Below are 21,829 nucleotides of genomic sequence, written 5' to 3' on the forward strand. Positions count from 1 at the left end.
AGCATCACATGTCGACCGATCCGACGAGATTGTTCGTGTGAAGTTGGGAGTGGTGTGGAGGGGACGGTGCCCATCGCTGCTAAGATAGATACAGTGCGCTTTTCCAATGAACCCGATATTACACCGAAGCACGCACTGTACGCACCTCCTCGACCACCATTCGTGGCCCGAGAACGAACAGGACCAAAAGCGATAGTCGCAATAACTATATGGTGAATCTTGGTCTGACGCTGAGTTTTCGAGAGCTCGCCAAAGCGTGTAATGGTTTGAACACCTAATCTACGCTACCATATCTGCCAGGAGGCAGTGTCTCGATATGTATTACTCCAAAAGCAGATGGAATATCTCGCAACCCTGCTCGCAGCCGGACTCCTTGACTGCCTGTTGGCCAGAGGCCCAAATACCCCTGAAACGCCTGCCAGAACCGTCCTCATCGCCTCTTATACACACAAAACATTGGCCCACAGCCCGAAATCCTGAAGAATCGGAGGTCATCTGCCGGGAACTCCGTATTTTCCCATTCGGCTCGAAGCCCACCTCAAAGAAGTAACCGATCTGTTTACTATGCTGTTCTAATGACAGTAAGGTGCATGTTCTTGGTTTGGCGAGGCAATTTTCCGTCGCGCTCAAAGAGCAGGCCACAGTTTTGGCACAATGACTGTTCAAAGTTAGCGAGGGCCCATCAGATGGGGTAAAATAATTGAGAGACTTACCCTTGGTCCATTGGGCCCAGGTCTTACCGCCCAAACACTGGAGCCCCAGAGAGCGCAGTGAGCGCATCTCCAAGACAACCGCTCCTGATCCGACAAACCGCTTCCAGCACCATAACCGGATCCAACATCGGGAGTGCCTCGTCCGCCTGGCGTGCCCGACCGGCCGACGGGGCTTAGACTGCGGAATCGCCTCTTCTTCTTGGATCGCTCGCCTCTGCCCATACGCTCTTCCTCTACAGCCTCGACCACATTGCCGAAACCAGAGAATGGCACGCCTCCGACCAAGCCAGTCGTTGAGCTGAAACGGGCAGTTTCACGGCGGAGTCGCCTGATTTGTCTTTCTCTATCGCCTTCGCGCTTCTCGATCTCCTCCTTGCTGAGGAACTCGACCTTGGGCTCCCAAGGATCCCCCAGATTCTCGGGGTCATAACGCCATCCGGCATCTGCTCCAGCCGTAGCATCGTTGGGGAATTCGCGGAGACCATTCCATCCCATGACAAGGCCGCCGGCCTCACAGGCCTCCTTCTTGAGTCGGAGAACTGCTTCATAAATGGCATGTGTGACAGCAGGAACCCACTCGCCAGTCAAGCCGAGATCTTCGCAGGTCTGGGCAGCGAAGGCTTCTGGCATGCCAGGAGGATGCAGTAAAGACCACTCAAACTTGTCAGTGTAGAGGGTCGACTGAAGATTGATGTTTAGGGTTACGATGCATCGATAGGCGTCGTCATGGTCGTACTCATCGGAGCCAACGGGAATGGGAGTGGCATGTGCGGTAACATCTGGAGCTGAGGTCGCTTCTTTGGCCCTGGCTGGTGTGCCCAAGCCGCCGTTCTGCATAGGGGTATCGGAGCGGCTGACAGCGCCAGTAGCAGGAGTGGGAGACTCTTCATGGTTGGCTACAGAGCTTGCTTTTGTTGCATCATTATTTCCGGGGTTTTGCGACTGCGCATGGAATAGCGGGTGCAATGCGACGCCAGCATACTCTTCGAGCTGGGTGCGAATCTGCTTGGCGATTTCGAGCATCGTGTTGTGGCGGTTCGGCAAATCCAGGTCCTGCACGTAGGTCTGCGCGAACTGCTCGGTCGTGATGACAGTTTCGTGCAGGTTCCAGAGGAAGTTGTCGCGTAGTCGGTAGGGCGGCGTCATTTCCTGCGTACGGTATTGAGGCAGGCTGGTGTCGACGGTGTGAGGCGCTGAGGGAAATGGCACTTGGGGGACGAACGCCGGAATGTCCAGCTCGATGCGAATTGGAATCAGCGTAAGGGGCAAGTCGGCCTGCGCTGAGTTTTGCTGGTCGCTTCGCACCTGGCGTCCCTTGCCAAACCAGTCTCTCCAGATGCCTTGTACGTCGACCGGCTCGTTTGTATCCTTGCCAGCCTTATCAGACAGATCCAGCCTGTTGGCAGTGTCCTCTCTTCTCAAACTGCGCAAGCCAGTCGGGCGGCGACGGCTATCATCATCGTCATCGTCGATGTCGTCGTATCCATCTTCGGCGTAGTTGATGATGGTGGTTCCGCGCTTTGTCGTTCGCGAGAGGGGTGCAGATGGTCCCGCGGCTTGCAGGACAGGTGTCAAGAGAGAGTTGTTGTAGCTTCGAATACGTGGCGCATACGTAGACAGGAACGCCTGGGGCTTTGATCGGACGTCCATGTTGTGATGCTAGTAGACCCAATGGGTCATCGCAAGCTGTCGCAGGGCGGTGGTGTTGGAAGGGCACGTCAAGGGCGGCGGGACGATGCTGAACGAGAGTCAATGCGCATGCACGATTTCGATCGTGGTTCGCTGTGTCGTTGGCGACAATGCTCGATTGGACGGGGCTGACGATGCTTGCACGCCGCGGGTGCTAGTCGTGGAGGTGAGCGCCGACTGTGGGATGTGGACCGCGTTGGAAATGCACTTGGGGAGCAGCAAGGCGCGTCAGAAAAATCAAGTCGGCACTTCCCGACCAACGTTGAGCTCCCAAAGCGGTTTAGCCCAAAGCTTACTCACCGACCTCACCGGATCCACTTTGGCTGACCGGCATCCACCGAAATCTACACCGAAGTAACTACCACGCTCGCCTCGGAAACCAGGAAAAGATTCCCTAAAATGCCAAAACATAGTTCAGGTGACTTGAAGTTAAAGTATTAGTTCTTCTAGATGTCTCTTATTTGAGAGACGGAGGCCATCAGTCGTGGTGGTTAACTCCAACGTAAGTTTGGGTTAATTCCAGAGATCAGAAACATCATTATCACCACAATCTTGATTTACCCAATCAAATGTCAGTCGCTATTCAATGCCTTCTACACACCTTAACATCTCACCTTCTCATATGGAGACCTTCAAGTCTCATCCTAAGGGCTAAGTCGGCAGGAAACTGATTGTGTGTCTGTATACGCCGCACTGTGGTGTATCGTGTCACAACGGGGTGAGAGCAATGTGGATGCAAGGGGCAAGTACATCAGCCAGTGCTAAAAAGTTAAGAATCGAATTGAACGTTCATTTGACTTCTACTTAGTGCCAACTGGGAGATATTCTCTAGGAGCTGGAAAAAGCCAGTCATACCTTGGTGGCGTAGCGGTTTGGACATCTTGAGAATGTCTTGTATTGGACGAGGAGAGTATCTGCATTTTCAAAAATGCTCCGGTGTCATCAACTGTGCGGTCACACAAGACCTCAAATCATATATACTGCAGAGACTGAGCTCCCTGTACTACCTTAGGTTTCTTTGTTATGGCTTATCACGTTCATGGAAAAGTGTGTTTGTTCAGGCTGCTTAGAACCAACAAGCAGCCCCCTTACCCCCACCCCCCAGATGCTGAAAGCAGACAAATTCCTCCAGAGAGGCTTATGATCCCATGGAGAGCTGGATTCAGCCTCCTTCGAATCAGTTCAGCTCTAGGAAGCTCAGTCCTCGGGAGCGGGGTAGCTTCCTATCCCTGGCAGACAAACAGCAGTTCTTCAGACATGGCAACTTCCTTTGAAGCAGGAACGACCAGTGAGATGGAAAGCACGCCCCCAATTAGAAGCGTGAGATCTCTGCAGAAGCTGTGACTGGAGTCTTGATGCCAAGCTTCTTGGGGGTCTGGTGGAGATGTGGATTCTCTGGGGATGTTCCTGCTCCTGTTCTTCCTATCTGTAAGTCCGCTCTTGCTCAAATGGCCTCATTCCAAGTGGTGCTTGCTGCTAACAGCAGGAAGAGCGATCTGAACTCCTTCCTGCATTTACCTATACCACCATCTTGACCCTCCTTCCCCGGGCTATATAATCCGCTTCTCTCTCCCATCAACCTCACAACTTCTTCTCCATCTCACTCACCACTCAAGTCTTTTACCAGGTCCTTCAGTCTTTCACCTTCCACTTTCACTTCAATCTTCCATCTTTCTTTGACGAATTCACTCTTTCCCCAAGCCCAATCAATAACAACCTCAAGATGTTCCCCAAGTCTATCATCACTGCCAGCGCCATTGGCCTTGCCACTCTTGGCATGGCCCAGGCTGCAACTCTGAGCACCGACGAGGTCCAGGGCCTCGCTCTCATCAACCAAGCCCGCCAGAAGGTCGGCAAGGCTCCTCTTGGCTGGGATGATGCCCTTAAGCAGGATGCCCACGTCTGGTCCGGCAACCTTGCCGCTGACAACAAGCTTGAACACGCGCCTGCCTCTGACCGCAACGGCGCTGGCGAGCTTCTGAGCATGTTCCGCACCGAGGACCACAACTCTGTCCAGATGATTCGCCCCATCGCTGAGTCCTCCAAGAACTGGCTCAACGCCGACGGCCAGCAGCAGTCTACTGATGTTGCCAAGCAGCTTGGTCTTGCCGGTACGTTCCTTCAGCATCCACGCCTCCTTCCTTTGCTAATTTCTTTCCTCTACAGAGCAGCTTCTCTCAGGTAAGGCCACCCGCATCGGATGTGCCACCTCTATTGTCAACGGCAACTCGGAGTCACAGTGGTTCCTCTACACTGTCTGCCGCGTTCACGCTGACATCCAGCCGTACGTATCTTTTCCTTTGTCTTCTTCACTGGCTTGTTCTGACCTGGGTGTTTGCAGTGCTGAGAACAACTCCCTTGACCGCCGTGGTAGTGGTTCCGTGTCATGACCTGGTTCAACCCTTCGCTGGGCTCCTGTGGTAGAACCAACGGAGACAACGACATGGTAGTTGCCATCTCCCACATCACCATGGGTGATGCTGGAGGCAACCCTAACCCCAACTGTGGCAAGACGATCACCATCTCCCGCGGCGGCATCACTAAGACTGCTACCATCGTCGACAAGTGTATGGGATGTGGTGTTGACCACATTGACGTCAGCCCTGCCGTCTTCAGAACCTTTGCCGACCTTGGCGCTGGCAAGATTGGCGATGTGAAGTGGAGCTTCTAAGCTGCTTCAGCTGGAAATCTGAATTCTCTTCTCAAGTCACATGGCTCAGAGTTTGGGAGACAGCCTGCATGGGATCTGGTAATTCATCATTTGCTATCTGGGGTGGACAACCTGACATGGTGATTGGTACTGCCTCGAGGAGTGGAACATTTTGCGACTACACAGTCTAGATACCTTTTTGCAATTGCACATTTCATCATATTTTCCGCTTGCCTATCCGAATTGTGACACCAACCTTATCTAAAACATTTCTGCTTGCGGCAGCCTTTGTCTAAAAGAATCTGCAGTCGTGAGATTGCGGGGTGGTGATGCTGCATCATGTCGTAGCTCAGCATCTGCATGTGTAACTTACCCCCTCTTTGTTCCTGCCATCAACGTTTGAAAGCCTTCTCCAGCTCGTCAGCTGCACCTCTAGGGAGTTTGGGAAGAGCAACCACGTTCCGCTCGATCCACGCCAGATCTGGCTCATCACCAACCCATCGATTCTTCGGATGCCACTGCTCGACCAGTGCCGCGAGGGACTTGTTCTGCTCGGGTATCTCCCTCCAGTAGGAGTACGTATGTCCCATGCCAACAACTTCCAGGAAGCACTTGAGTCGCTCCCTGCTGTTTCTGCGCTCTTTCAGGAGTCTGGTCATGATCTTGAAGAATTCAGCAGGCTCTGCATCCACCGCCGTACGCACAATGGCGACCGCCAACCGAGCCCAGTGGGCGACCAGCACCGGGTCAAGGGTCCCCTCAAGCGCTCTAAACTCGATGGTGCCCACGAGAACCGGCTCCCATGGGCCATACGGAAAAGCACTACCACTCATGCAGTTGATCTTGTCAAATGAGATGCTACCGCGCGGGGGCATCGTACCGTTCGCCGCAGCCAGCAGACCGGTCAGCCTATTATGGTCACCAGCACTCCAAATACACGTAAACTCGTCCTGCAGACGGCTCGTGAGACCGCGCATGGGGAGATGGGAATCAATCTCAACCACCAGCATCTTATCGTCCCCGCCGATTAACAAGTCCTCGTAGCTGCGCAGGCTCCTGTTCTCCGCGAGGTTGGACCCCTTACGGAGCGGCGCGGCATGGTGCACCGCGCCGCGGACGGGGTGCACCAGCGTGCTGAGGATGGGATCAACCACCCAGGCGAGGCAGGCAAGCTTCTTCAGCGCGGTAAGGGTGAAGGGGCGGACGGAGCCGACGTGAACGTGCGTGCCGCAGGTGCCGTCCAGCATCGGCCGCGTCTCGGCGCGGAGGATGGCGAGCACGTTGAGGATCTGGCGGAAGTCGGACGCGCGGTCGCGGAAGATGGGCGAGGAGATCTCGAAGCCGGAGACGCCGCCGGAGTAGCCCAGGATCGGGCCGAGGTGCTTGGTCAGGCTGGAGTCCTGGGAGACGTGCCAGAGCTGGTACATGTGGGAGGCACCGGGGACGATGTCGACGGTGCGGCCGCGGACGGCGGAGACGGTGGCGAGGTGGGATGCGTAGTGGGCGTGGGGTGGTTCGTCCCTGCGTTGTTTGACGGTGTTGTAGGTTGCGCTGAAGTGGCCTTTGCTGTTGAGGAGGGCGGCGAGGTGTTCGGCGGTGTGCTCGTAGATTGTGGAGGAGATGAAGGCTGGTTCGGTGTCGGAGGGGAGGACGTAGGTCCAACGCTTTTCGTGGCGGTCGGGGACTTCGAGGGCGTATGGGAGGAGGAACTCGAGCTCGACGCCGAAGGTGTATGGGGAGAGCCAGGAGTGCTCGGCGAGGTCGATGGTGGGACAGGGTTGGCGGGCAGCGAGGTCTGGAGGGAAGCGGCGCGGGTTGAGGTTGCGGTAGTATTCGGCTTGCGGGGACAGGTCGATATCTGTGAGGAGTTCAAGTACGTCATATGTGTTGAGCGTGCCTTGGACGGGCGAGTTCAGGGAGAGGATGTGTTCGATGCGGTCGCGGGGGGCGTTGATGGCGAATGAGACGAGGCCGTGACATACCTTGATCCAGTTAGAGATGGCGGCGAAGTCCATCGTGCCGGCGTGCTGCGCGAACTGGACTCTCTGGTCTCCGCGTTTGGATTTGAGGAGGCCGGAAAAGTCGTACGCGCCAGGGTGATTGTAGACCTGGCCGTCTTCGTGTTGTATGGGGATATCGGTCATGCTGACAAGGGTCTGGATGTCTTCCGCGGTTGCGATTTCGAGGAGGGCGTACTTGGAGAAAGAAGAGTTGCGCATCACGTCAGGGGTCTGGAACATTTTGGTGGTTGTCTTGATGGGAGGTCCATGAGTGAAGGCCGTTTCTTCTCGGGGAGCGCGCCACTCGGCATCGGATAAGCAAGTATGAGGGAGGCAGTTGAAAACCTCTGAGAACTCAAGGCCTGGGGCGATGAGTGAGCCAGGGCCGCAGTACTTTGCGTGGAGGGTGTCGATCAGAGGGGAGACAGACCACAGAAAAGTGAGGAGCTTCTTGAGGTCTGGCAGGGTGAAGCCCGTCAGCGGTTTGAGGCTTACGCGCAGACGAGGCCTATGATCCAGCCCGATGATGAGGCCAGGCATATCCTTCAGTGCGATCGTGATGGCATCAAAAAACTTGATGTTTTCCTCAGAGAACCGCATCAGAGGCGATTGAATGCGCACGAGCATCCAGTCTTTGTTATATCTTTCCCACTCTTTGTTGTTCTCTTCAGGCAGCTGCTTCTTGGGTTCCACCATGACGTCCCAGTGGCCGCTCGCGTTGTAGGCGTGTGAACCATTACGGACCTCTTTTCTATATTCTTCCCAGAGTCCCTCCGTTTTTTGGTCTGCGGACTCTGAAATAGAGAAGAAGTTCGCTTCGTCTCGGAGGTACCTGCAAATACGATACTGGAGGTGGAACCTTTCCAAACATTCATCGGGGGGAATATCAGCGCGTTTGACAAAATTCCTGGGTGGACAGGTGAGTGCCTTGCCTTCTTCGCCAGAGACCTGAACCCAGAACTCCAGCTCGGCGCTGAAGAGGACCTCGCGGTCAGGTCCTGGCTGTTGGTCTCTGCTGATCGTGTCCCAGACCGTAGCCAAGACGGGAGGCTCCGTAGGGTCTGATGATTCAGGAATGACATATTTACGACCTGCGTCTACCATGATCATATCCCGAGCATCCTTGTCCATGCCATTGAGATCATGCTCATAAATCTCGTCGTCGGCGTTGATAGGAGAGATGTCGGCGAGAACGGGAGATGTCAAGGGGCTCATCCCGGGGATCTCAAGGGGGAAAGCAGAAGGGTTTGTGAAGCGTGAGCCTTGGGGCGGGTTATTCGCGGGGCCGGGCATGTTGGCTGTGTCTGTGTCTGAGTCTGAGTATATGGACGAAGTTGTGTGGTCTGAAAGTGCGAGGGTGGATGTGCTGGTATCGTGTTGATTGGGGCTGTAGTCTGACATTTTGATCCCGTTTGGCGTCGAAGTGCGCTTAAATAAGAAATAGAAACTGGGATGATCTATTTTGATGTTCTGGTTCTCTTGTTCTGAGTCTGGGTCTTGTGCGCTTTCGTGTGATCTTATACAAGCCCATTGTCCTCCCAGAAAGAGTGAACGATGCCAACGAAAGGTCTTCAAAGCCGAAGTCAAAGACAAAGCAACCAAACAAGTACACGGTCTTGAGGCCTGAACAAGACTCGACCCCCGGGTCTGAGACGTAGACAATGGGAAAGTCTACCTTTGAGTTGACTACAAGACCATTGTGTCAGAGAGAACACGATTAAAGTTAAGTCATAAGTGAGCTGAACTCATGTGATTACTGATTCTCGGTTTTGATGTCAGGTTGATTGTGTACTGGCAAATTGAATTTCATATTGAGACCGCCGAGTTTTCCTGTGTCTGCGCCGCTATGTTTCCTGTGCACTTAACTACTCCTGTGGGATGATAGCGACGACGACGACGACGATAGAAACGAGGACGGCGATAGAAGCAATAGTGACAGAAGTAACAACGGTAAGGTAGAGTATGGCCACAGGAAAAGTAGTCGGTATAGCACAGGAAAAATAGGCGGACGCTTCGTATTTGACATCTCTTGCTGCCCTGTAACGAACATTCATATATAGAGAATATTACCGTCAAAAAACCAAGGAAAGGTTGATGTCTAGAAGGGATGGTAAAATAGCAACAACAAAAAAACACACGATCTAAGTTGAGAGGTCTCGAGCACCAATTGCAGCAAATTAGCAAAAATTGCAAAAGTATTAGCACGACCTGGTTTCGATCCAGGGACCTCTGGGTTATGAGCCCAGCGCTCTACCCCTGAGCTACCGTGCTGGATGAAAACTTTGCCCAAATCTGTGTACTATGTACCCCACAAAGGTGGGGGTCAGTAATCACTCATCAACGACCCCCACGCAACACCCAATGCCTCGTCACACGGGCGTATGATGCGAGCAATATTTGTGAAAATGATTATGGCATATCTTCAGATTCGTAGCAATTCCATATCGCGCATACAAGCGTAAATATCGTGTCACATCTATCAAAATGCAGCCTCAACTCCAAACAAACGCTCAGCAGGGCCTCCCCACACGTAACATTATATACGCAAACACATAGCCCATCATACAGCAACATGATTTCTCTGCCGCAAGCTCTGCGTCCTCATGAAAGAAATTTGGCCCCTCCTCGCCGTCGTCTCCCTCGGCGACCGCAGCTCGTCCTTATCCTGGCTCAGACTCGGCGACAAGTCCAGACTACCGTACGGATCCGCCGTCGGTGCAGGCCTCTCGTCCCGCCTCACGGATAGGTAGAAGAAGTCCCACCAGAAGGAGTGCTCCAGCTCGCGCGGCTTGCCGTCGGCGGTCCAGTAGCGCTCCTCGCTCAGCTCGCGCGACAGGTGCCGGCGGAAGTAGCGGTCCTGGCTAACCCACCATGCGCGCCAGGCGAAGAGGATGATGGCCGTGAGCGGGATGACGGTGGCCCAGTAGACCCAGAAGAGGTGGCTGAGGACGGGGATCGGGTCTTTCGGGTTGGTGGAGGAGCCCTCGGTGGAGGAGTTGGTGGAGGAGTCGGCGTCCTCGCCCGAGGCCTGCCAGTCGAACATGGACATGCCGAAGAGGGTGCCGAGGAACTCGCCCGGGAGGAAGATTGCGGTGATGACGGCGAGGGCCTTCATGGAGGAGGAGTCGCGGGAGGAGGCGACGGCCATGCGGGCATTGAGGACGTTGTCTTCTTGGGCCATTTTGGAGTAGATCTAGGGGGTGGTCAGAAGGAGTTTGTTGGGCTGGAAGAGTGCGACTTACGATATCAATCTGGGCTCGGCAACGGGCCTCAGACATGCGGCGGTCTGTTTCTAGGCCCATGCACATTCTTTGAAGACCCTCGAGGTATTGTCTGATTTCGTGCCAGTGGTTTCCAAGAGGGTCGGCCGAAGGGTCGGCTAGAGGATCGGGCGGTATTGATCTTCTCCGGGTGCTCGCAGACGACCGCGATGGCGGGCCCGTCGCGGGTTCGTCATTTTGCGCCTGCTGGTCTTGGCGGTCGCGGTCGTCGTCGTCAAAATTCCTCGCGCTGAGGTCGTGCAGGCGCATATTGATCTGTTCTCCCGTGGACATGCGCTGCGCCAATTCGTTGCCGGTCAGAAGCATCAGCTTCACCACCCTCTCCATCCAGCGAACCGTGTCCAGCAGCTTGATCGACTCCTTCAACACGTCATGGGCGCTTTTCATCAGGTTGGCCATACTCATTGGTCCGGCCAAGGGCGGCTGCTTGTCGTTGTTGGCGGAGAAGGTGAGGCGGCGGATGAGTTTGGACCGCCGCTCGCGCTCCATCTCAAAGGCCTCGAAGCCGGCGATGTTGCTGACTTCCCACTCGAGAGCCCTGACGTGGTTGATGTTCTCCATGACGGCCTCCTCGGTGCGCATGAATTGGACCTGAAGGAGGACGACAGGGGTGATGAAGGGGTGGGCCCAGTGGGCGCGGCAGGCCTCGAGGCGTTGGTCGTACTCGTCGAGGTTCTGGAGGTTGTGCATGCGAGGGTGATAGCTCTGGCGGACGAGCAGCGTTGTTGTGCGGCTGCGGATGTCGTAGGTCATGGACATGAAGTCGTAGGGTGTCCTGGGGTTGCTGGAGAAGGAGAGGATGAGACTGAGTTTGTTCTGGTCGAGGGACCAGAAGCGAGATTCGTTGGTGACGCGACGGGAGTACTGGAGGGTTGCTGGGTGCAATTTGAGGGCGTCTATGTCTTGAGGGGTCATTGTGATGCCGTCCTCTCTGCGGTCAAGAGACTTATTGTGACGGAAGCAGATGCTGCGAGGGTCAGCTGTGGTCTTGATGCGGGGGGACTTATCGTCACTCACACTCTTTTCACACGCCCGTCTAGCACTAGGGAGGGATCGCGAGCTGGCTCTTCAGTAAAGTCGCCCTGTTCACACATCAGCAATTGGATCTCATGAAGACAAATAGGAGAGACCGAATTGCATACATTGTGATCCACCACCCAGCCGCGGCGAAAAGCGAGGTCTAGCATCTGGTAGCCTGGCCTCTCTTCATCGTGGTTGAGCTTGAAAGTGACATCGTTCCCGCCCTCATCATCCGGGGTCAACCCCGAGAGCACGCTGCTGTCCTTCTTGAAGACAACATACTCATCGTATTCAACCTTGGAGGCGGTCCTCCCGTCAATCAGCAGAATCTCATCGCGCAATTGGAGGGTATCGAAGCGGAACAGGTCGGACGAGTCGAGGCCCTGGTATCGAGCCATCAGGGCCGTTGGAGAGAGTTGCTGGCGCCGTACGGAACGCAGCTCAACATGGCTTTCTTGCCGTCGGTTTCAGGGTAACACGGGCGTCGATTCAATGGCAATGTCGATGCAGTGAGATGAAGGTGAATGAAACTGTGTCGGTGAGAGTGAGACGGGCGGGCAAGGCAGGGCAAGGTGTCATCCCGGTCCTTTGGGATCTGGGCCAAGACCGGTTTTTTTTTATCGACCATTTTCGCAGTGCAGCAGAATCGCTCGTTTGGGCTGCCGATCTTGGCTTTTTGGCGGGTGGTTGGGTCGGGTCGCATCCGCCATTCGGTCGGTACCTATCCAGTGGCCACAGAGACCCCGGAAACGTGATTCTGGTGGGCCTCATTTGCAGTGGAGGGTCGGTTGCCAGGTGCTGCGCTGTTCCAGTTTTCGTTGTTTGCGGGGGTGTTATTGTGGTGTTTCGCTGAGACTTTCAGCGACATGCTTTGAGGCTTCAAGGCTGTTGCTTGGAGCGTGCCGCCTGTCTGGGTGCCTTGGGGGTCTGGACAGTTCGCCCAGTGACATTTCCAGGCACTGCCAGGCAGACTCCGCCACTCTGCACCCTGGAAGGCCTCACTATGGGTCTTGGCAGGCGTTTGGGCGGGTCTCTTTCCGGGGTCATGCCGCTGTGCCGCACCCTGCCGTTGCCACGGGACCTGCCAAAGATGCGAAGAGGCAGGTGCGATTGAGCGTGGAAGCAGATGGAAGGAGGCACCTCAAAAAAGAGGAAAGAAGACTGGGAAGGCAAAGGACAGGACCCAAAATACCACACCAGTGGACAAACAACTGCTGTCATCAAAGATTCATCAACACGGCCACTTTCGAGTCATGGCGTTACGGCGGCCGTTCTTCATCTGGGGTTGCATTAGCCCCGTCAACAACACTTCCGACCTGCATACACACGCCATTCCACCGGTCCCCGAAAACCGTTCACCGTCCTTCTGCTCGTCATCGCCGGCTTTCCTCCCCGCCCGCCCCGGTCACCGCCGCTCCCTTCTCCTCCCCAACAACTTTCTCCGCCCCTTGTCCGTCCTCGGGCGAGACCGGCTTCGGTGCCGGGGCCTCGTCTTTGCGCAGCTTCAACCCGCCGCTCCATCCGATCCAGCCCTTTTCCCGGGGCCCCTTCGATAGGGTCACGAGCAGAGACAACCCGATGAACCCAACTGTGCCACGTCAGAACCGAGTTCGCCACACAAAGCAACTGCGCGAGAGATAGACTTACTGGTTGCGCCACCGCTGTACCTCCATCCGCCTTGCGCATACAGCCTGTTCCCCACTGCCGTACCTGTCAACTGTCCGCAGAAAACCGACACCATGTACGCTGTGTTGACCCTGTTCCTCGCCTTGGGGTTGATGGTGTAGATGGCCGTCCTGTTCGCCGTCTGCGCCGTCTGGATGCCGATATCGATACAGATCGCCTGGATCACTGGCCCCGCCACGGTGATTGTGCTTGTGAAGGCGCCAACGAGACACCCGATCAGGATGACCGTTTGTCCCAGCACCGAAGACATGAATGGCACGTAACGGTCCATGATGAGCCGTCCGTATACCGGCCCGCCACAGATCGCCGCAATACCAATGAGTGAGAACAAGCCGATCGTCAACGATGGATACTCGTACGGCGGCGAGGCCAGCAGGAATGTCAGCGTTGTCCAGAAGGACGTGAAGATGGAGCTGATGCAGAATCCGATCAGACAGGCGTGCACCAGGATCGGCGAGCTGAAAAACATGGTCACAATTGTCCACAGCGCCTTGAAGTAGTTTAGCCCGTCCGGGTTCGTCGACGGATAGTCCGGCATGAAGAAGAAGAGCAGGATCAGGAGGAGGTACTGCGTTCCGAAGGCGAACCAGTAGATGTTGCGCCACGAGGTGAAGTTGGCCACGATTCCCGAGAGCAGACGCGCGATCAGCATGCCGAGCATCAGACCCGACGTGACGATGGAGAGAGAGCTCGCTTTGCGGTTCGCCGGGGCCATGTCGGCGACAAGAGGGAGCATGAGCTGCGGCGTGACTGTAGTGACTCCCACAAGGAACGACAAGGCAGAGAAGACGGCGAAGGAGTTGGTCACGCAGAGGCCGAGCCACTGGCAACCGTCAGGCTTGTCCCGATGTGTGTGGAGGGAGACTTACCAGCATCGCCGTGACCCAGATAAGAATCAAGATGAACGGCCGTCGCCGTACCATGTCGCCCAGCGGGCAGATAAAGAGCAAGCCCGCGGCATACCCAGCCTGCATCAGCGTCGCAACTGACGACGCCCTTTCAAAGCTGATGTCGAATGTTTCGGCAATCTTGTTCAATACGGGTTGGTTGTAATACAGAACCGCAACGGTAAAGGTCGCCGCCTGCATCCATCAGTATTTCGTCGTCCGCGGTGCAATTCTAGACACTTACCACAGCGTACAAGAAGTTATGCGCCAGCGAAAATTGCGGAGGGTTGTTCGGGTCGTATCGAAGCTTCTTCGGTGTCCAAGTCAACACGTTCACCGCGAGGTCCCAGACCCCGTCCCGTCCCTTCTCATCTCCAACCCTGTGGGAACCATAGTCCGAACTCGACGACGGCGACGTCGTCCCAATGTCGCCGTCCGGTATCCTCTCCGTCTTCTCGTCTGCGAAGCCATCCCGGGGAGAGTTCAGGGCTGAATCCTGCGGGCTGAAAGCTTCCTTGGCGGGTGCTGCCGCAGTGGCGGACGCCACAACCATGTCCCTGTCCGTGTCACCACCTCCGCCATCAGCAGAGTTTCGCTTCTCCAACATCTTGCCTTTTGCGCCGTAGAACAGCGGCAGAACGAATCCTTTGAGAGCCGCTTCAAATACCCTTTTTGACGAGAACCTTCGCAAAAGGGAACGCAGTCAAAGGCCGTTATCTTTGAGAAAATTCCCGCTGGTTAGCGCTCGCGCGGAAGTCCGTTGGGGAGGCTAATTGATTAGAGCTGGTGACGAAGTCATTGCACTGCGCGATCTCGAGAGTCTGGGCGGGCAACGGTCAAGTCCAAGATTGCAAACCAGAAGAAACTCTCAGTTTCGTCGCGGACACATGTCTCGGATGAAGTCTTTGGCACGAGGGAAGAGAAATTTTCCACGATATTTTTCGGCAATTGCCAGGCTACTCTATGACGCGCTTGGTGAGGGGACCATCCGCGATGGATCTACAGGCGAACAACCGCTGGGGTAAGTAAGATGGGGGAGCCAGGGCACGCCGCAAGCGGAGATAAGCGCCGTTTCGATTGCGCGAGACCGGGGTCTGGTCCTATCATCGCAGTGGGACATCATCGGCCGGCACCGACTCGGCGTGGGGGGTCGGGAGTGGAAATCCGGGGTCGGACGGTGCTTGGTTTGACCACCAATGTCGATGTTTGTCACCGTCTGCTCGTGATGCCGGGTCCTGGTGTCCTTTCTCGGGCCATCTTCCTGTATTGTCGTGCGGCGATTGATCCTGATCAGAAACCGACATACTCCCTGCCTTTCTTTTTCTTGGAGTTACTCCCTGGCCCAGCGCTTGCTGCCTTGGGGGGCCCAACCATGACCAAGCCCTGCTGTCTCTCTTGTCCTCTGGCTTCAAGAGAGTCAATGAAGTCCACCGGCTGCGTAGCGCCCTCTCCAAGTATCGCCCTACCCTTTGCCAAATACACCGTCTTGAATTCCCTCCAGACCTGTCCTTCGGTGCTGTCGTTGTCGCCGTCCTTTGTGGGCCGTGGATAATACGGGTCATTATCCCAATACGCGTCCGCCGCCATTTGAACCCCTTGCGCATCCGCCTTGATCCTAGAACACTGGTTAAAATCCAACAACCAGACGCAGACGGTGCTCTGCTGCAAGTCCGCTACCCCGTCCACTGTCCCAGCCTTCCTCCACGTCGTGACCATCTGCGTGTGAACATTGCCGTCGAGCACTCTAAAACCCTCGGCAGAGATCCTCCTTTCCGGCGGGCCACCGAGCACGAACTCGATGTCGCGCCCGTCGCTCCCCGCCTGCCAGTGCACCACCGCCAAGGCCTCCGCTATAGGCGCGACGAACTGCATCGCGTCGAGACCGAGCAGCTTCATCTTGTCGAGCGTGAGCTCAAAATTCCGCAGGGAAAACTTGCCTTGTGTGTGAACGCTGCTCGGCCGCCTGCGTCCGAGGTACAACCTCATCAGACAAGCGTCATTCTTCTTGTTTTCGAGCACCTCCGCCGTCTGTTCTTTCGGGCAGAATACGTCAACAAGTGATCTGCGGATGACCTGCGGCAGGGGCGGGATGCGCTCGGCGCAGAGGACGTCGTTCGGCTCGCGGCTGGGTATCTTCTTGGCCTGCGCCGCGCGCCAGGTGGTTACGTCTTGTACGTGAAGGTAGTACGCTGGCTTCGGCACCAGTGTGGCGGTGGGTGTCGCGGAGATGGCCTCGTAGACGGATAGGTGCGCGCCGAAATCGTTCCAGAGCTCGTTCTGCTTGTTTGGTTTCGCGACTTTGGCGATGGAGGAGGGGGAGAGGGCGTAGATTGTGGCGCAGCAGCCTTCGCCTATTTCTGCGGCGTCGTTCGTGTCGGAGGTGTCGTCGGTTTGGTATTCGAGTGTGAGGGTCGAGGAGGAGGGCGAGAGGTGGGTGGTTAGGGAGAGGTATTGCTTGAGAAGCTTGGTCGAGGGGGAGGAGGGGTTGATGGTGGTTGTGTTCATGATGGGGGATAGGCGTGACAGGCGGGAAGTGAGAATTATGCGAGACGGGTGGGTTTTGAAGCGATTTTGGAAGATCTTCGCTGGTGGTATTTCTAAAGTGCGAGGCGGTAGTCATACGGTTGTGGTGGCAACACTTTCGGAGACGGACAAGACCGAGATGGTGAACAAAAAAGCGGCGACCTTGATAGCCTCTCAAGTTTCAGACATTGACGACCTGAAAGGATGTCTACATACCTACCTTTTCTAATGCGTTTGCCCCAGAGTCCAGAAGGTCCCGACATGAGCATCCAAGGTTTGTATCCAGTCACCTCGCAATAGGTTGAACGCATCGTCATGAACTTTTCCCCGGAGAATATCACAATGCAGCACAGCATGTAAGAATATGTGAGTTGCAATTGTCTATAATGCTATCTGATGCCAAGTGCTACGTTGCTGTCTTGTTGCAGTTCCCTTAAAAAGTAATTTGCCAATCTTGATGGGATGATACGCAACCTTGCAGCACATGAAAATCCTTCCAAATGGATGTTGAAGAAAGAAAAGAAAGTTCCAAGCCAATGTTTCTCAGTTGCAGGCAACACGAGCCTTGACCAATCGAAGTTGCTGGTCGTAGTGTTCTCCATCCGCTGTGCCGTGCTTGACGAGTCCCGGGGAAATGAGGAAGTTCAGGGAGCTCCGGTTGTCCAAAGGATCCTTGACCCAAGACTCGGCATCCATCCACTCCGAGTCGTATCGGGTGAGGCGACCACGACCCGTTGCTTGGGGCCGGTCCAGGGTGAAGTGTGCCTTTGACGTCATGAAGATCTTATGAAGACTCAATGCATCTTCGATGACATTGCAAAGGTTCTTGAAGAGCCTTTCCATGGCGGTCTTGTGGTGAACTCTATGTCGTGGCACGAATAGATAGAAGGTCGCAGCCTGTTCATCAGCCGTTCGCTTAAGCTTCTGCTTGTCGACTCCGATCTTATCCTCGATCATCCCGGCGCCTTCGGCTTTCCACTGGAAGAATGATTTGGCGTCTGAATCCTTTTTGAGGGCGGTGTCTAGATGGGAAAGCGTCAGCCGTAGGCTCATATAACATGGACGCTTTATCTTACCTGCCATGCCCTCTAATATGACAGAGAAGCATTGGCCCTCCAGGCCATCCCAACGCACGCCAGTGAGGGTCTCCGAGAATGGCTTGAAAATTTCCTGCTGGAGCATTTCCCATATGAGTAGCTCAACAATGCTAGATCTCGTATCCTCATCTCGGAGAAAACCGTAAATCCGGGTTTTCAAGATGCTGAGCACGCAGTCTGGGTCTGCAATATTAGTTTCGATGTCTTCCCGGGAAGGACACTCCGGTAGAATCGTGGAGGCTATGTTCTGAATGCTGTACTTCATCTTCCTCCAAAGACTCAGAATCGCGTCGTCTGAGACCTTGCTTGTGCATGCGAGCGACTTGGCCTTTGCGATGAGCGCCTTCTTTTCCATCAGCTGAGACTTGAGCTTCTTGTCATTGTTCTGGAGATTGATGATGTTTGTTTGGAGCTTCTAGATCGCCCCTTGGTATCCCGCCTCCTGTTGCGAAAGTTGTTCCTCCAGAACCTGGGTTCTCTGTGCTTCCTGCAGATTTATTTCCTCGGCTGCGTCAAGCTGTCCACGATAGTTGCTGAATGATGTTTCAAGATACGAGTTGTAATCCTGGTCGCCTCTGATCTTCTCCTCCTTCAATGACAACTCATTGTTGAGTCTCTCAACTTCCGCTCGGAGCCGTGCACTTCTCGAGTCTTGTACCACTGAACGGCATTTCTTGGCCTCCTCGAGGTTTCTTCCGAGCTGCTTGATCTTTCTTCGCTGTTTGTTGATCGTTTTGTTCTTTCCGCGGATGATCTTCGAGGCGTCCTTCTTGCCGAAGCCATGTTGTGCCTGGGATTGCTGATGCGTGGGAGTGCTTTCAGTCATAATTGGTGCGAGTGGCTCCATGTCAGGAGCGGTGAGGCTCTTCTCTCGAGGCTTTCCCTCGGGGAACACAGATGGAAATCGGTCTAGTGATGATGTAGGGTCTTGCTCCTCCTGAAATCAATCCGATGGTCAGCAAATGTTTTATTTTCCGTTTCGAAATGATCCTCATGTTGAGGCTCACCTTCTTGACCTTTGAGTCCATGGTGTCTTTGTGTCACTCCACTGTTGAGTGTGAGTTAGCTTAGTTAGATTTGTGAAACATGCAAGGTTGGAAAAAAGTAAAAAAGATATTGGAAGGCGAGGAGAAGAAAGATATTTATCCAGAATATTGCGGGGCACTCTGGACCTGGTTAGCCAAATCTAGAAGTTGCGTTCTGGGTTGGTTTCCATACCTGCCTAGGAAACTTTGGTGACTGGGTAGCTCTTTCTTGTATTGAAGCTATTGACATTCGCCCAACACTCGAAAGGCAGGAGCACCTTCTCTATTCACTTATCAACTTCATTTTAGATGCCTGGCCGCTCCTGCCTGAGCATCCAGATAAACTGACCAAATCTTCCCATCCTCTCACTATTTAAATCTGAACTTTATGCCTCTTTCTCTTCCCCATCCTCTCGCTTCTTTACAACATCACCAGCTACTTTCACAGTCACCTACTCTACCTCAATACTTCCATCCAGAACAGCCTAAGGTAAGTAGACACATTGTCACACATAAAGCTCTCCTTCAAGCTGGCCCAGTCTTAACATCTTACTCATCGCCTTTCAATTTTGGGTTCGAAATATTTTTTCTGTGCACACAATTCTTCACCTTTCTTGCATGCGCTCCGACACCAATTTTCATCTGTCATCTTGTGTCGCTGTTAGCTGACAGCCTCTTCTACTGCTTAGCATACTTGCCAACATGGCCAATGGCTCAGGCGACGATGACGAGCATGTCATCATCGTTGGCATAGACTTTGGAACTACGTGAGTTTCATTGCAAGATCTCTTCCTGAAATTCACTACTGATGCTTGACGCAGTTTCTCGGGTGCAAGCTTCGCATACTCGGGAGAGCCTAAGGAAATTGAGGTGATCAGTCGATGGGAATCCAAGCTGAACCTCAACTCCGACAAAGAGAAAGCACCCTCCGCCATTCTCTTCCCTGGAAAGCGTGGACCCGTTTCTTGGGGTTATGGCATCCCACCGAATGCGAAGCAAGAGCCTATGAGATGGTTCAAGCTATTGCTAGTCGACGAGAAGGACCTTCCCAACAAGGTGAAGGACTCGCCGCAGATTGCTGCAGCCCGGAAGATGGTGGAAGAGGAGAACAAAGACCCTGTTGAGGTCATCAGCGCGTACCTCACCCGTTTCTGGGATCATGCCGTCGAATGCATCATTGCCTCGCATGGGCAAGACCTTGTGGACATGTGTCGCTTGCAGGTCGCCATCACTCTTCCGGCAATTTGGCCTGATTATGCCAAGGCGCGCATGCGCAGGGCTGTTGAGGGTGCGGGCATCTTGAAGGAGCGCCCGGCTGGTGACACGACCTTGTCCTTCATATCCGAGCCTGAAGCTGCTGCTCTAGCAACCGTAAGAGACTTGAGCAAGAGACCTAATATCTCCGTGAGAGCCCCTTCAAACGTGTTGCAACTTGTTTCTAACATCGACTCTCAGGTTGGTGACCACATCATTGTGTGCGATGCTGGAGGAGGTACCGTTGACCTCATCAGCTACTAGATTCTCAGCATGGAACCTTTCGTGGTTCGCGAAGCAGTCGAAGGAGATGGTGACTTTTGCGGAGGTGTCTTTCTCGATGAAGCCTTCATTGAGCTTATTAAGACGAAGGTTACACCTGAAGCGTGGGGCAATGTGCCTAAGAACGAAGCCAAGAAGCTGCTCAACGACGATTGGGAAAATGGCATCAAGACCGGATTCTACGGCCAGAGCGATGAGTTCTCTTTTGGTCTACCTTCCGAGTGCCGCGTTCCGGGCACCTCGCAGCGTGGAGTGAAGCGCAAGAAGAACCTGATTCTCAGCCGCGATGACCTTCTCACAGTCTTTGACCCTGTCATTGACCAGACAGCAGACCTGGTCCAGAAGCAGATTGGGGCTGTCCTCTGAAAGACAGACAAGAAGCCCAAGGTACGAGAAGGTGTTATTGTTGTTTCCCGTTGAGTACTAACATCATAGTGCAGAAAATCATCTTGGTTGGAGGTTTCGGCAGATGCATCAATCTTCGGACACGTCTTCAGGAAATCATTGGCAGAGGGATCGAGATTCTCCAGGGATCAGGCAACAAGCCGTAAGGAAGACGACCCGTGATGTGTTTCGTTACTAACATATTGGTAGTTGGAGCGCCATCAGCCGCGGTGCAGTCATCAGTGGTTTGACTGCTCGCAACCTTGCACCTGATCTTTCAGTCGGAATCACTTCAAGAATCTCCCGCAGAAGCTACGGTATCATGCACTCAACCCCATTTAAGTTCGGTGTACATGATCCCAAGGATAAGTACTGGTGCACAAGTGAACACAACTGGAAGGCGCGTAACCAGATGAAGTGGTTCCTTGAACAGGTACGGACTTGGATGTGTCTCCCGGAAATAATGCTTACTAACTCTCATCTATAGGGAACCGACGTTTCGATTGCCGATCCAGTCAGTAAGGACTTTTACCGCCTGCTAGAGACGACTCTGAAGAAAGTCTCTGAGACCATCTACGCCACTTCCGCTTGGCCCGCGCCCAAGACGTTCAACAATGACATCGATGAGCTTTGCACCATCACGTGGACTAAGAAGATTGAACTCAAGTCTCTGAAGCGTTACACGAGCCCCACGGGTAGGGTGTTTCTTCGGTTGGAGTTCAGTGTCGAGATGACCTGCTCTGGAAACAGTGTCGACTTCGCCGTCCTTCATGATGGAAATCAAGTCGGTGCTCAGAATGTCTCGGTGATCTTCAAGACGGAGGACGATGCCTGAAAGGGAGAACGGTTTCAACTTACGGAATTTGCTTACGAAACGTCATACAAGACGTTAACATTTGCTTGCATTTGAGGAATGGGGGGGAATCAGGATTTTTTACGCGAAGGATGTAGCGCCAGATAGATGGCCATATCACAAGATGGACCATTGCAGCACGCAGGCATTTTAGGCAGAAAATAGTCCATAGTACCGAAAAGTTTTGATTTTGCTTTACTTACGTGGCTGAGAGTGACAGTGAAGTGATGGGCTTGAAATACTTCAAATACTCCATCTTGAAAAGCGTAAGTCGCATTGAATCATCAAATGGTATGCTTACTGACCAGCACAGGCCAGCAAATGAGACCCGGCTTGCAAACAGGCTGGTATGCAAGAGCCTATGTCAGCAGCACCCGAGAGAAGCCACGTCGCACAAGTCCGACACCCAGCAGATGCTACGAGCCAATGACCGCTGTCCCGGGTCAGCACCACGCGCATGTCATGTGTTCGCAGTTGAAAGAAGC

At 54.2% G+C, this 21,829-nt stretch overlaps 8 protein-coding genes and 1 non-coding gene across 9 annotated transcripts; 2 read left to right on the forward strand and 7 right to left on the reverse strand.

The window, feature by feature from the left end:
• Positions 1 to 562: 562 nt before the first annotated feature.
• COL26b_007773 (uncharacterized protein) lies at positions 563 to 2,363 on the reverse strand (the record flags this gene model as incomplete). Its single annotated transcript, XM_053180557.1, has 2 exons — positions 563 to 658; positions 714 to 2,363. The coding sequence occupies 2 exons, from the start codon at positions 2,361 to 2,363 to the stop codon at positions 563 to 565; spliced, it is 1,746 nt and encodes a 581-aa protein (XP_053035550.1).
• A 1,762-nt stretch (positions 2,364 to 4,125) lies between these two features.
• Positions 4,126 to 5,073, forward strand: COL26b_007774 (uncharacterized protein; the record flags this gene model as incomplete). The annotated part of the gene is made up of 3 exons (XM_053180558.1): positions 4,126 to 4,513; positions 4,569 to 4,657; positions 4,777 to 5,073. The coding sequence occupies 3 exons, from the start codon at positions 4,126 to 4,128 to the stop codon at positions 5,071 to 5,073; spliced, it is 774 nt and encodes a 257-aa protein (XP_053035551.1).
• A 371-nt stretch (positions 5,074 to 5,444) lies between these two features.
• On the reverse strand, positions 5,445 to 8,345 carry COL26b_007775 (uncharacterized protein; the record flags this gene model as incomplete). Its single annotated transcript, XM_053180559.1, has 1 exon — positions 5,445 to 8,345. The coding sequence occupies one exon, from the start codon at positions 8,343 to 8,345 to the stop codon at positions 5,445 to 5,447; it is 2,901 nt and encodes a 966-aa protein (XP_053035552.1).
• A 906-nt stretch (positions 8,346 to 9,251) lies between these two features.
• COL26b_007776 lies at positions 9,252 to 9,323 on the reverse strand. Its single transcript has one exon. It is a non-coding gene; the product is annotated as a tRNA-Met (tRNA).
• Positions 9,324 to 9,612: 289 nt separating this feature from the next.
• On the reverse strand, positions 9,613 to 11,751 carry COL26b_007777 (uncharacterized protein; the record flags this gene model as incomplete). Its single annotated transcript, XM_053180560.1, has 4 exons — positions 9,613 to 10,245; positions 10,295 to 11,300; positions 11,351 to 11,415; positions 11,476 to 11,751. 4 exons carry the CDS (start codon positions 11,749 to 11,751, stop codon positions 9,613 to 9,615), a joined length of 1,980 nt encoding a protein of 659 aa, XP_053035553.1.
• Positions 11,752 to 12,726: 975 nt separating this feature from the next.
• COL26b_007778 (uncharacterized protein) lies at positions 12,727 to 14,533 on the reverse strand (the record flags this gene model as incomplete). Its single annotated transcript, XM_053180561.1, has 4 exons — positions 12,727 to 12,941; positions 13,064 to 13,862; positions 13,909 to 14,121; positions 14,171 to 14,533. 4 exons carry the CDS (start codon positions 14,531 to 14,533, stop codon positions 12,727 to 12,729), a joined length of 1,590 nt encoding a protein of 529 aa, XP_053035554.1.
• Positions 14,534 to 15,216: 683 nt separating this feature from the next.
• Positions 15,217 to 16,431, reverse strand: COL26b_007779 (uncharacterized protein; the record flags this gene model as incomplete). The annotated part of the gene is made up of 1 exon (XM_053180562.1): positions 15,217 to 16,431. The coding sequence occupies one exon, from the start codon at positions 16,429 to 16,431 to the stop codon at positions 15,217 to 15,219; it is 1,215 nt and encodes a 404-aa protein (XP_053035555.1).
• Positions 16,432 to 16,992: 561 nt separating this feature from the next.
• Positions 16,993 to 18,574, reverse strand: COL26b_007780 (uncharacterized protein; the record flags this gene model as incomplete). The annotated part of the gene is made up of 4 exons (XM_053180563.1): positions 16,993 to 17,471; positions 17,526 to 17,961; positions 18,016 to 18,483; positions 18,554 to 18,574. The coding sequence occupies 4 exons, from the start codon at positions 18,572 to 18,574 to the stop codon at positions 16,993 to 16,995; spliced, it is 1,404 nt and encodes a 467-aa protein (XP_053035556.1).
• Positions 18,575 to 19,273: 699 nt separating this feature from the next.
• Positions 19,274 to 21,326, forward strand: COL26b_007781 (uncharacterized protein; the record flags this gene model as incomplete). The annotated part of the gene is made up of 6 exons (XM_053180564.1): positions 19,274 to 19,338; positions 19,393 to 19,942; positions 20,090 to 20,464; positions 20,548 to 20,654; positions 20,702 to 20,924; positions 20,979 to 21,326. 6 exons carry the CDS (start codon positions 19,274 to 19,276, stop codon positions 21,324 to 21,326), a joined length of 1,668 nt encoding a protein of 555 aa, XP_053035557.1.
• Positions 21,327 to 21,829: the final 503 nt, after the last annotated feature.

Source organism: Colletotrichum chrysophilum (assembly GCF_026319265.1).
Source record: "Colletotrichum chrysophilum strain AFK26 chromosome Unknown scaffold_64, whole genome shotgun sequence".
In the NCBI taxonomy this organism is placed as follows: Eukaryota; Fungi; Ascomycota; class Sordariomycetes; order Glomerellales; family Glomerellaceae; genus Colletotrichum; species Colletotrichum chrysophilum.